General features: G+C 59.4%; 1 protein-coding gene across 6 annotated transcripts; it reads left to right on the plus strand.

The window, feature by feature from the left end:
- The first annotated feature begins 2,070 nt into the window (after positions 1-2,070).
- CSF1 (colony stimulating factor 1) lies at positions 2,071-10,059 on the plus strand. 6 transcript variants are annotated; one of them, XM_032133263.1, is made up of 9 exons: positions 2,071-2,179; positions 3,441-3,569; positions 5,288-5,350; positions 5,626-5,805; positions 6,106-6,283; positions 7,821-7,948; positions 8,193-8,248; positions 8,337-8,389; positions 8,698-10,059. In XM_032133263.1, the coding sequence occupies exons 1-8, from the start codon at positions 2,159-2,161 to the stop codon at positions 8,386-8,388; spliced, it is 807 nt and encodes a 268-aa protein (XP_031989154.1). In that variant the 5' UTR covers positions 2,071-2,158; the 3' UTR covers position 8,389; positions 8,698-10,059. The 6 variants fall into 6 exon arrangements, with proteins under 6 accessions (XP_031989154.1, XP_031989155.1, XP_031989152.1 ...); XM_032133264.1 differs by lacking the exon at positions 2,071-2,179 and adding an exon at positions 3,093-3,148; XM_032133261.1 differs by lacking the exon at positions 2,071-2,179 and adding an exon at positions 3,155-3,347.
- Positions 10,060-13,575: the final 3,516 nt, after the last annotated feature.

Here is a 13,575-nt window from a genome sequence, read left to right on the forward strand (position 1 = left end):
CATCCTGCTGTCCCGCTCTCCTGCTGCCCCCCTGTCCCGCTGCCCCATAGCTTGTCCCATGACCCAGCATATGACACTTTTCCGGTCCCTTTAAAGCAGAGGGGGATGAGTGTGCGGGAGATGAGCAGCCCATGGTCTCGCCACGGGGTCCCCGTGAGTCACCCCCGGTGCTGGCGTCACCCGCTGTGTCCCTTGGTGCCCACCCTGGCGTCCTCCCACCGTGGGGGCTGTGAGGCTCCCAGAATAGCTCGTGGTGAAAAATGTGGATAATCTCTCAGTGTTTTGGGGAGAAAGGGGTTATTTTGGGAGGATGGCTGGTTTCTAACCCAGTGCCCTCCCTCCCAGGCCCGTCACCCTCAGCACCCTCAGATGTTTATCTGCTGCTGTTGCTAAGGGACACTGTGGGTGACAAGACCCATGCGCCCATGCGCTGGTGCAAATCTGATACTATCTCGGGGCTGTCACTGCTGTCCCCAACTCCAGCTGGCTCACAGCTCTCCCCCAACTCCTCCACCAGGTCGCTGATCCCAGCTCTCCGTTACTGGGATCACCTCTCAGCTCCAAGAAAACCCATCAGGTTGCAGCTTCTGCAACCCCAGCAGCATTTCCGGCCCTGGGGAGCAGATCCCACCGGTCCCTCGGATGTGGTGGCTGTCACCCACACGTGGCCCCGTTGTCACCATCCCCTGTTGCAGCTGCATCCCACTGTGTTTGTGGGACAGTTTACTTTCTGTTTCCTGTCAGAGTGCCGAGTGCTTGGCACTTCCATGGATCACCTCGTGGCCACTAATCACTTCCAGTCGCCTGGAACACAAACAGCCAGCGAAGAGGAAAATCCCAAAGCCAAGAATGGGGCTTGTTGCATGGCTCTGCTGGCCCCGCATCCGGCCCCTCACAGATCCGTGCACTCACAGATCCCTCCTGCACACCTGTGCAAACGGATCTGCTTGTACACATGTGGATCCATCTGTACACACATGGATCCATCCATGCACACATGGACCCATCCACGCACACAGATGTGTCTGTGCTCATGTGGATCCGTCCCTGCACACGGATTTGTCCATGTCCGTGCAGATCTATCACGCACATGTGTGCAAACATCTGTCCATGCACATCCGTACAAATGCATCTGCTTGTACACGTGGATCCATCCGTGCACATGGATCTGTGCATGCACACCGTTCTGAGGCATCCATCCCTGTGTGTTCTGATGGGTGTCCATCCCTGGCATGTGCACATACGTGTGTGTGTGTGTGCACATGTGCCCAGGGATGGGCAAGCACACACACACATGTGCAAGGCCCAGAGCTCTGTGTGTGTACAGGGACATGTTCTGAGGGGTGTCCACACACATCCAGGGAGGTTGTGCGTGTATGTTCACAAGGGTACAAGTGCCCAGGGGTGACCACACACGTACACAGGTGTGGTGTGCGCACAGGTACACATCCCAAGGGGTCCCCGGCGTGTGCACACGTGCACATCTCTGTGTGTACATGTGCCCTGAAGTGAGCGTGCACCTACACGTGTGCCAGGCTCAGGGCTGTGTGTGCACATGGGTATCAGTGCCCGGGGTGACCGTGAACATCCCGGGCTGATGGCTGTCCCTGGTGTGCAGATCTGTGTGTGTGCCCAGGTGTGAGCACACACGCGTGTGCGGGTGCCGAGGGGGGTTCGCACACACAGTGCCTCGGGCCGAGCGGTGCCGATCCGATCCGAATGGCCCGAGCCGTGCCGAGCTGATCCCATCCGATTCCACTAAGCCGAGCCAATCCGAGTGTAACCGAGCGGCTCCAGCCCGACCCGAACGGTACCGATTCGACCGCAGCGGTGGCGAGTCGAACCGATTGAACGATCCGAGCGGTTCCGATCGAACCCGAGCGGTTCCAGCCCGACCCGAGCGGTTCCGATCGGAGCCGAGCGGTGCCTGTGGGACCCACCGGTGCCTCCCGGTGCCGCCCGGTGCCCGCCCGGTGCCGGGCCGGCCCGGGCCCCGCGGGGCCTGGCCGCCAGCCAGCGCTTTCTCATAAACCACATGCTGCCGCGGCGCTATAAAGGGGAGCGCGGCCGCGGCGGCGGCTCAGCCCGGCCTCGCTCGGCCCCGCCGCTGCTGCCGTCTCGCCCGCTACGCCCGGCCCTGGCCCCACGGCAGCCCCCCATGCCCCGCCTCGGAGCCAAGGTACGGCGGCCCCTCCCGCTACCCACGGCCGCGGAGACCCCCCTCAACCCGGCGCCCGCTGCCACCTGTGCGGGATCCCCGCGGGAGCGGCGGCTCCGGTTGTCCCCGTGCCCTCGTGGTGGGTCCCCTCCTCGGGGGGTCCCGGCTCCCGGCGGGGGATGCTCCAGCCCCGCCTCGGTTGGCTGTTCCAACCCGGACCCGCGGGGTGAAGCCGCGGCTCCAGCCCCGGTTCCCGGCTCCAAACCCCGTCACGATTCCCGGACCCGGCGTGGGGAGGCCCCGGCTTCAGCCCCGGCCGGTCCCCGGCCCGAGCCCCGTCCCCGGCGGGGGGATGCTGCAGCCCCGGCTCCATTCCCGGACCTGCGCGATGAGGCTCCAACCCCGTCTCGGTCCTCGGTTCCAGCCCCGGACCCGCGGGGTGAAGCCCCTTCCCCCTCCCGGTCCCCGGCTCCAGCCCCGTTTCCGGCTCCAGTCTCGGCTCCAGCCCCGTCCCCAGCCCGTTCCCGGCGGGGTGAGGCTCCGTTCAGCCGTGGCCACATCTCGGCGGTGGCCCAGGCGGCATCTTGGAGTTTCACAAGAGGGGAGGATTCCTGGACATCATCCAAGGGAAATTCCCCCCCACCTATCACCCAGGCACCCTCTCCCTGCCGGTGCACCGGGAGACGGGGGAGCACACCCACCCGAGGGTCCCCTCCACCCCCACCCCGGGAGTCTTGGCTCTGAGATGAGCAAGCCCCGTTGCTCATCGGAGTTCCGCCACGGATCGGGGCCTCCCCGCTTCTTTGCAGGGGGATTGGGAGGGAAATTTGGGACGAAGCCAGAGCTGCTGCATGGAAAGAGCCCGGCGGGTGCAGCTGGGGGGGTCTGGAGGGTGGGAAGAGGATTTTTTGGGATGGGTGGGTCAGTGTGTCAGATGGGCTCTGGAGAGCCAGGGCGGAGGAGGAGATTTGCAGGAGAGACGGAGAAATGGTGTGGGAGAGGGGAGAGGGACTGGATCGGGAATGTGAAGGTGGCCAAGAGCCACATCCAGGCTTGTGTCACCGGGCCTTGGGAAATACCCTGCTGACCTGGTGCTCCTAAAAATAGCAGGATGGGGATAGGCACGGGGTTAGAGGACCACAGTGGGATTATCCTGCTGGACCGTGGCCAAGCCCCGGCCACCACAGAGGTGGTCACGCTGGGGGGTGGGTGGAGAAGGGCAGGGGGGCTTGGTGTGTGTGTGGGTTATCCCTGCTTCAAGCTTCTCCTGTGTCGTGCTCAGGTGTGCCTGCTCCGCTGCTCCCTGCTGTCATCCCTCCTCCTCCTCCTCCTCTGCATCCATGAGACGGAACAGAACAGCTACTGCCAGCAGATCATCACAGAGAGGCACCTGGCCGAGCTGGAGGAGCTGGTGAGTGCCCCCTCGGGGCTCGTTTGGGGTCAGACGGGCACAAACCAGCTCTTATTTAGTGCTGAAATAAGGAAACCAGGTGATTTTCAGCTCCTCTGGGGAAGTGATGGTACCCGGGAACTGAGCATCCATGGGCACGAGGGACCAGTGGGCGCCGGGGGGGTGACAGATGTTGTGCTTTTATCAAGGGTGGCCATGGAAAAGTGACGACAGGAGGGACGAGAGAAGACAGAAGCAGGAGCGAGGCCGGGAAGGGGACAGGAGTGAGGCTGGATGGGCGCAGGGGCGCTGGGGAAGCAGTGGAGGGGCCGGCGCTGCGGGCTGTGGTGTTTTCTGGGCGGTTGCGCAGGGGTTAAGCAGAGGAATCCGGCTGCATTCCTGAGTCCAGCTGCTTGCCTGGAAGCTGGGCTGGCAACGGGGCTGTGGGTGGGTGGCAGGCAGTGAGGGGGGCCCGGCCAGGCGATGGAGACGACCGGGCTGGGTGATGGGGCCGTCATCCCATGTGGCCCGTGGGCAGCTCTGGGTGCTGGCAGCCGCCCCGGAGCACAGCCACCATCGGATACAGCTGCCGGGGCCGTATCTCTCTCTCTGTGGCCCTTGGCTCACCTCCGAGCGGGGAATCACGCGGATATTCAGGGGAGAAGCGGGAATCGGGGGCACGCAGGGATTTGCAGGGTTGTCGCAGATTAAATTCTGCCTGCAGCAAGAGGGGTGTGCGGGTGAGAGACGGGAACGGCGCCTCCGAGTCCCCGAGAGCTTCGCTCCGAGCTCTGTGTAACCGCCGTGTCCGGGCTCGCTTCACCTCTTCCTCTTTAACCACCGAGCTGCGGGGCCAGGAGCCGCTCTGTGCGAGCTCGGCTTCCTCTGCCCGAGCCCTCTCTGCACACCACATCCCTGGAGCCTTGGCTCTGCCGCCCAGGGATTAAAACTGGGTCCGTGGTTGTGGGAGAAGGGAGACGGAGCAGGTTTGAATGGAAGATGTGGTTTCTCCTGCTGGGGACTGTAGCCCTCTCCTCGCTGGTGGAGGAGCTGGACTTCGATCCAGCGCCTGCAGGATAATGGAGCAATTGTTTCCGGGACGGCATCCCAGTCTAGGAGGAGAATTGCCGGCCGGCAATTCTGCCAGCCCTCGGCCTCCCAGCCTGGGATGCCAGCCCGGAGGGGGAGCATTTGGTTAGGGTGGGTTTTTACTCCCACTGGAAAGGGTCGCGGCATGGGGGGCCGGCAGCCCTGCGTGTGGGACCCCGGCATTGTGTGATCCTGGGGAATGTGTGACCCTGGTGTCACGGCCACCTCCTGCACGGCAGGATGCTCTTTTGCAGCCTGGCTTTAGAGGAGAGAGTGGTGCGGGGGAGACCCGAGGAGAATTAAGCAGGGCTGGGCTCTGCTGTGGTGCTGGCAGGAAGAGGAGGAGGAGGAGGAGGAAGAGAGGCGGGGTGGGAGCAGGCAGGGAAAGACAGGAGAAGGTCTGTGATTCGGGGAGTACAACATTCTGATGGGAGCAGGAATCCTGAGCTCACTCCTGCCACTGCGTTGACCTTAGGGATGTGCCTGTGTGAGGAGGAGGAGTATGGGATGGGATGAAGCAGGAATGGGAGCAAAGTCCCTCAAGCCCTGCGGATTTGGGAGTCTCAGGGACCCCTTTGTGCCCAGAGCATGGCATATCTGAGGCTGCTGTCCCTGGGGATGTGGGGTGACATCCTGCTTTGTCCTTCCAGGCTGACACCCAGATGCAGCACCCAGGCAGGGTCTCCTTCAAGTTCATTGACAAGATGCAGCTGGTGAGTGAGTGGTTTCTTGCTGGGGACAGTAGGGGACAGGGAGCAGGGCTGGCTGGTGCATGGTGGGAGGTCCCCAGATCCCCAATCTCCTCTCTCGTCTCCCTTTGCAGGAGACAAGCATCCCACTTGGCCAGGTGGCTTCCAAGTCCCAGTTTGGGCATCCTGTGGGATTGTAGAAAGGCATTTTGTGCCTCCGTGCTTCAGTTTCCCCCAGGCAGAGTGAGATGCCCATCCAGTAACCGCTGTTGCTTTTTGGTGGGTCTGTGTCCTTGCAGAACGACTCCATCTGCTATGTGAAAGCTGCCTTTCCCCTGATGGGCAAGATCCTGGAGCGAACAGAGTTCAAGGAGAACTCATCCAATGCCCGGAAGATGCAGATGGTGCGCAGGATGTACGACCACATCAATGAGAATGTGGACCCCTGCATCAGGGAGGAGGATGATGAGGAGAGAACGGTAAAATGTCCCCAACCTCATGGGCGTTTGGGCCTGGGTCTGCATCCTGGGTGAAATGGGATTTCTGTAGCATCCTGGGGTGAAATGGGATGTCCAGAGCATCCTGGGGTGAAATGGGATGTCCAGAGCATCCTGGGATGGGTGTGTAGGCAGGACCATGAAGTAGAGCAGGGGTGGGGTGTGCATGGACACAGGGAGCCACGAGGAGCCACCAGATCCTGCCTTGGGAGCACTAGGGTATCTGTGGCAGTGACACCGAGTCAGTCATGGAGCCGATGCTGAGCCTGGTGCTTCCTCCAGCTCTCACAGATGTGCTTCAAGGAGTTCACCACCTCCCCCTACGAGATGCTGGTGCTGGTGAAGGATTTCTTCCAGGACATCAAGCGTCTGCTGCAGAACCAGGAGACTTTTGAGAAGGATTGCAGCCGAGTCTACCGCAGGACTTGCCTGGGACCCAGGAAGGCAGGATCCTCACCAGGTGAGATGCCAAGGCTTGGCCTCTGCCCAGTAAACCTGTGCCAGTCTGGGGGACTTGGGCTCACCTGCATGGAGCAGCTTAAGAGCCGTGTGTCCGTGGGTGCGGCATGTGTCCACCTTGGTCCCTTTCCCTGTGTCAGCGAGCTCTGCATCAGTGTCAGGGGAGAAGGGGCTGGCTGCCATTTGAAGGTGGGATTTGGGCTAAATCCTACTGGAAGCAAGGCGAGGGGGAGACGCTGAGGGGTACTGAGGAGACATCAGGCTTGGCTCTGTCTCAAAGCCCCGGTGCCGGGTGGAGCATAACGTGGAGAAATGGAGGGACAGCTGTGCCACCAACGCGCTGCATGACCTTGGCTGTGTCACTTCAGCTGCCTCGTGCCTCAGTTTCCCCTGGCCAAGCCTTCAGGGAGAGTGTTGCTGCTGGGGTGGAAGAGCCCCGTGTTGCCATCCGCTCTTCCGCGAGCGCCCGTGCTGTGTTTGCATGGAGGAGATGTCTCACTGTCATCCTCGTGTCGGAGCTGTGCCATGTCCCTTGTGCCATGGGGGACGTTAAACGTGGCTGTCTGGCTCCTGCAAGTTGTGAATAACCCATTGCCATCACTCAGGGCACCCGGTGACTCGGGTTTGCTTCGTCCCACCTGCTGCTTGTCACCCTCGTGCTGCCCTGCCTGCTCCTGCCTGTTCCCTGCCTCTCCCTCGCTCTCCTAGTTTTTGAGGGGCTGTTTGACCCGCTTGCCTGGGGCTGCGGGGAGGGACGGGGACAGTGCCCCTGACCTCAGATCTGCTGGCTGTGCCCCTCTTAGAGGCTGGTGACCCCACGGCTGTCTCTTCTCTCTCCTTCTTTCAGGTGGTGGGGACAGATCCTGACTGCAATTGCCTGTCCCCTGCCCCTCCCTTCTGCCACCCAGCCCTCCCTCTCTGCTGCCACTGGCAGGGACATGGCACCTGCTAGCACCCAGGTCCCTTCCAGCCTCCTCCATACCGCCCTTGCTGACTTAGAGGCCCCATCTCAGCCCCCCAGTAGCACGGATGGGGGCTCAGGGACCGAGGAGGTCCTGGGTGCTGGGGTAGGTGACACAGCGCTGCCGTTGGCCCCCGGGATGAAGCAGACAGCTCCAGCCAGCAGTGCCGAAGCCCTCCAGGATCGGCCGGGACGCTGAGCCTGGCACTGGGTGACATCCCCGTCCTCCGTGGGGACGGAGAGCTGGTGGAGTGGGGCACCGGCCACCTGCCTCAGGATCCAGGCCAGCAGTGGGGAGGCTCCATCCTCCCGGATCAGCCCGGCGGGCTCAGGACCACCACTCCGACAGCATCGCCCAGCGCTGGCTCGACGGGCGGCGGAGCCAGGATCCATCCCGCTGCGGCGTCCGAGCCTGTCACACAGCTCCGCTTCTCCAGGATGGCCCCAGAGCTGCGAGCCCCGGGCGGCCCCAGGGACAGGGCAAGGGCATGGGGCTGGGGGCTGAGCCGGCTGCGGGGCCCTGAGGATGGCGGCGGGGCCGGGCCCAGCTTTGACTCTGGCTTTGTTCTGGGCGCAGAGCAGCGCAGGAAGGAGCCGCCTGCCAGGGAGGGCCGCCAGGAGCCCCTCATCTACATTACGGTGGCCAGTGTGGTGGCCGTCCTGCTGGCCACGGGAGGGCTGCTCTTCTACAAGTATAAATCCAGGGTAAGACCCCTGCCTCGTCTCCTCCCCGGGCACCAAGATCCTCTCCTGCCTCAGTTTCCCCACTTGTCTCTTGGCCAGTGTGGGTTGAGCCCCATTTTCCCCATGATTTTGAGACTGGGGGACAATTGGTGGTGCTGAGTGTGGTAGGAGGATGTTATCTGGGGCATTTCCACCCCTCCCCACCCTGCTACAGCCGCCTCCCCTTCCCCAGGGCTCATCTCCCCATTTCCCTCCCTCCACACAGGTCCTGGAGCGGCCGCTGGAGGATGGAGGCTGCGACCCCAAGGAGCCGGAGAGGAGGTGGGTGTGATAGCATCCTGCGTGGGGGGGCTTTGGGGACCCCCACCCTGGGTGACCCTGCTCTAAACCCCCTGTCTTTCTGTCGCAGGGCGCTGCAGGGAGCAAGAGAATGCTCAGAGCTGGAGACTCAGGATCTCTGAGGTGATCAGGGGCTGGGTGGGACCTCACAGGGCTCCGGTCCAAGCTGTGAGGACAATATTGTGTCCCTGGATTGTCCTCATCGGTGCTGACCTTGGCCACGGTCAGGGAAATTCTGGGTGGGAGGACACGGACAGGAGCAGGTCTGCGCCCCAGCGCTGCCAGCATGTGGTTTCGCAGCTCGTTAATCCATTACTGGCCCTTTCTTAATATACATAATGTTTTTACATGTGGTTTTTGTGTGTTTCTCCCCACGCTGCCCTCCCTGGCAGAGCCTCGGCTCCTGCTCATCCCTCTCCTCCTTTTCCCAGGGCCCCAGGCAGGATGTGAAGCTGCTCGGGGGACGGATCCGGATGGAAGGAGGGTTGGCACGCGCCAGCCTTGCCGCAGTCTCACCGTGATGCTGACACTCCCTCTTCCCTTGCCCTGTGCCGGCGGCCAGAGACGGCAAAAAACTCCCTGGCAGGGACAAAAGGATGGGGGGATGTGCCCTGAGTGGGACCCCCGGGCACCGGGAAGTGAAGGGCTGGAAGGTGTTGGAACCATAACCGCAGGCCTTTGCCGGCAGCGGTGGCTGGTGGGACACTGCGGTGCTGAGCAGGACGGTGGAGATGCTGCTGGATGTGGGATGACGGATCCCACTTGGACATGGCCAGCGCTGGATGAAGATGGAGGGGACCAGCTCCCCAAATCCTCTGGCTCTTCTCCCATCCCAGCAGACTGGGTTTGGAGCAGCACCCATCGCCCCCTTCACCCTGCCTTTCCTGAGGCTTCAACTGGAGCATCCTGAATCCCAGGGGGGCCAGTCCTGAGACACCCAGCCCTGACTTGCAACTCAAACCCTCACACTGTGAATATTTAAAGCCCTCCCATGCCCATGTCCCTGCGTGGGGCTGGGTTTGGGGTGACCCTTGGCACCGTCCCAGTCCCCCCCATCCTCCTATTGTTAGGGTTTATTTTTAATTTTTGATAGAGCGGACGGAAGTCTTTATCCTGCACAAGTGTTCTGGGGGGGCCGTGTGCCCCTCGCAGGGTCATCGCCGCGAGCTGGCCTCGCTGGGATTCCATTTCTTTGGTGACTGCGCTTTGGAGAAGGGAATGGGGCTGGGAATGATGGGATCCACGCGGGTGTAAGAGCTGGAGCTGCCCCAGCTGGGCACCCAGGGGCTTCTTGGCTCAGCCCCGCTCCTGGGCTTTGGGAAGAGCCTGGTTTGGGATGCACCAGCCCTGGAGATACCCCAAAATCCAACGGCTCCCTCCAGCCCTGGATGAAGCGTGGGCCGCGCTGCTCTGGGAGTTTCAAGTATTATTTTTATATGAAGGATGAAAATATGGACAAACCCAACTGTTTTTAAAGAAAGCATCACTATTAATTTGGGGTTTATATATATATATATATGTATATATATATATAATGTGTATTTATGACTGGCAGAAGGAGAGGGTTCCCGGGCGAGGGACTGGTGTAAATCAGGGTGAAAATCCCTGATGCAGCAGGAAGCCTGGGGCCAAACTCCTGGTGGTGTAAGTCACCCGTTTACACTGTTGAGGAGCTGCTCCTGGGGGAGAAAACTTGCCTTTACCAACATTGGATTTATTTTGCCTTTTTTTTGTTGTTGTTTGGTTGGGGTTTTTTGTTGGTTTCAGGGTGGGTTTTTTTGGTGTGGTTTTTTTTTTTTTATACAATGAAATGCTGAAATATTTTATACAAAGGCATTTAAAAGTCTATTTAAAGAAAATAATGGAAAACAACTTGTATATTTAATATTATGAATAAACAGAGAGGTGTAGCTTGGTGTAAGTCTGTGGGGCAAGGGGGGGACTGGAGCTTGTGACTCTCCTGTCTCAGCCCTGGCATCCCTGAGGGGGTGACTGGGGGCTGACCCCTGGTAGTCTTACCCTGATCTGCTTCCCTGTGGATGCACGTGGGAGTTCATGGCCACTGGGATGAGGGCAAAGGGATGCATCCGGGCCTTCCTGCCCCCAGCTCCCTCCGGCATTGCTGGGAGCTCCTGGCACCAGCTCTGAGGCTGGGCCCCCCCAAATCTGTGTCAATGGTTGGGAAGCAGCTGTTTAAAGCAAACACACTTGAGGCAAAGTTTCCTGGAGCACTTTGCTTAGAGAGACAGCACTGGAAGAGGCATTTCCTTCCTCCCCGCCGCTCCCCCGGCTCCCCTTCCTTCTTTCCAGGAGCAGGGGAGCCCCACATCCTGCTCCCCCTGCACGGATCCAGCATCTCCAGGGGGATACCAGGGGCCTTCCACAGCCCATGGGGTGTGCAGGGTGAACACCCCCATGGCTCATCCGAGGGGGTGGGAAGGGCACGATGGGGTCCCGGGAGCGTTTTGCAAGTGCCAGGGCTGAGCTGCTGCTTTGTTTGCTGACAAACAGGATTCCTCGAGGGGAGCTGACTCAGCCCAGCCCTTCCTCTCCCCAGCAGCAGCCGGGGGTTTCCCAGGTCCACATCCCCTTCCCAGGGAAGTGGGACCTATATATATCCTGCTGGATCCGCGCCACAGTCATTATGGTCAGATTTGGGGGGTATTTGAGGCCAGAGGCTGCTCTTAGGGGCGGGCACCATGCCCGGGTATGGGGGGTGCTGGGGGCAGCGAGTCCTTGCCCTGCTCCAGGATGCTCCAGGATGCTCCAGGCAGCTCCACAGCTGCACAGGAGACGGTGACTGGAGCTGAACGATGGCAGCTTGAAGCTGTGGCAGAGCTTGTGGGGCAGAGGTGGGAGCATCCCAGGCTGCTGGGGGGGTGTGAGGAGCACCAGTACCCACCCCCTCTCTGTATTTACACCCCACAATCCCTTATGCCCAGGGATGAGGCTGCTCTATGTGCTGTAAAAGCACCTGGAAAATGCAGGGAAAAAGTCAAGCTCTGTCTCCCTGCCCTAGTGCTCGGGCCTGGAGGATCCCTCTGCTCCTCATGTTCCCAGCTGGTGGCCTTTTCCCCACCCTGTGACCGGCCTGTGTGGGAGCAGGGATGCGATGCCCTGCCCTGGGCAGCCACCCCAGCCCCCTGAAATTTGTGAGGGGGGAAAAACCAGATCTCAGCCCCCCACTCAGGAATCCCCCAGCTGGGAAGGACACGGAGCTATATCCCTGTCCCTCAGCACTTGTAGGGGAGGGTAGAAAAAACCCCCACACCCCAGGACTGAGTGGGGCATGGAGGGTGGTGGCACCCTGGGGTCCCTCCTGGGGTCCCAAATGAGTGTTTGTACTGCAAAAAGCTGCTTTGATGGGATGAGAAAAGGGGATCTGGGGGAAAAGATGGATGGTGGGAGGGGAAAGCATCAGCAAGAGGCTCCTGGGACCTGAAGCATGGGCTGGCCTGCAGTGGCACCCCTGCATGGTCAGTCCTGGGGGTCCCCACATCCCTGGTGCTTGTGGCATTGGCAGGGCTGGGACATCTCAGGCTCATCCTGTTGCCCCAAAACCTCCCAAGCACTCGGAGACCCCCCCAGATGCCCCCCTGGGAACCCTCCCCAGTGCAGCCGCGGGCACCGCAGAGCTGCTGACAGGGCAGAAGCCACGGAAAGGCCCCAAGGCCGCGGTTCCTGGGGCACGGCGGGTCCAGGACAGGGTTTTGGCCAAGGAACTGCTGCAGGATTTAGGTGGCCAGAGGCCGTTTTGTGGCCAGACAAAGTGATTTTGGTTAAAAAAACGTTATCTGCACTTTTCCCTGGGGTTTTAACCCACACGCCGATGTTTTCCCAGCTTGTATTTTAAGGGAACACCCCTGGGAAAATTAAAGGCGGAACAGGGCTCAGACCCCTCCCAGTTGCCTGTGGGGCATTTGGGGATGGGGTCGGGGTGTCCCAGAACAGAGCCCTGCCTTTCTGCCTGTCCTGGAATGGTCCCTAGAGCCCCTGAGGGGACTCTGTCGAGCCGGGGACCGCGGTCCGTGGTGCAGGATGGGGCCCCTCAGTGTCCCTGGCCCTGGGGACAGGTTGTTCGCCACCCCCCCTGGAATGCAGGAGCCAGCAGCCACCCCACTGCAGGAGGGTGAGGAGGAAGAGTGCGGGAGGAAGCCCTGGCCAGGCTCAGCACCCCCAAAACGTGCTCAGCACCCCCCCCGCCCCGGGCTGGGGGATGTGGGCGGGTGATTCCGGGGACCTGGTGGCTCCGCTCAGCTCGTTAATGGGTAATGAGGGCCGGAGGTCACTGCCCTGAGCCTGCGCTGGCGCTGAGCCGGGGCTGCGGTTCCAGCGGGGCTGAGCCTGCCCAGCGCCCTGGCACCGTGTGGGGTCAGACATCCCCAGGGCTGGACACCCTCCCACACCTGGGAGCGGACACATCCCAGGGCTGGACACCCATCCGGGGCTCTACCCCCACCCATCTGTGGCTGGACACCCGCACAGAGCTGGACACCCACGCGGGCTTGGGCACTCACCTGGGTTTGGGTTCTCACCCCTGGTGGGGTACGGAGGGCACCCGCTGGCCCTGCCCACCTTGGGGTTGCCCGCACCCTGTCCCTGCTGCCTCATTTGATTTTCTCCGTGATTCCTCCATTTCCTTGATGTTTTATTTTTTCACTGAGTTACTTTTACCCGTGTTTCATTTAAAATATTTTCTTGATTAATCGTGTTTTTTTCTCCTGCTTTACTTCTTCCCCCTGAACAAACACAATTTTTTTTTTACCCAGAAAATGCTCGTTTTTAGTTTCAGCTTTTATTTTCCAATTAACGAATCAATAAATTTATTTAATTTATATAATTAGTTTCTATATTTATAGAGAAAAATACATAAAATTATGTAATTTATTTATTAAATTTATATAATTAATTTATTTAACAAAAAATTTTGTGCACGCTATTTATATATAAACGTATAAAATTAATTCACATAACTCTTATATTTTTATAACGCTTATAAATGTAAATCTATATAACTAATTTCTTAATTTACGCATTTAAATAAAATTAATATTTAATGCATATTGTCGCTATTTAATGCATAAAATCAATCTCTACCATTATTTTATTTAGTCTACGCAATTAATTTGTTTTAATATTTATATATGATGCATATATTAAAATTACATCATTAATTAATTAATTTAATTAATTAATTTGATTAATTTATGTAGTTATTAACTAATTAATCGTTATTTTAGTTAATTGGGATTTGGCCCGCGGTTAGGTTCCTGGCCACGCCCATTCCTGACCACGCCCCCACTCTGACC

This window comes from Corvus moneduloides, chromosome 24 (assembly GCF_009650955.1).
Source record: "Corvus moneduloides isolate bCorMon1 chromosome 24, bCorMon1.pri, whole genome shotgun sequence".
Lineage (NCBI taxonomy): Eukaryota > Metazoa > Chordata > Aves > Passeriformes > Corvidae > Corvus > Corvus moneduloides.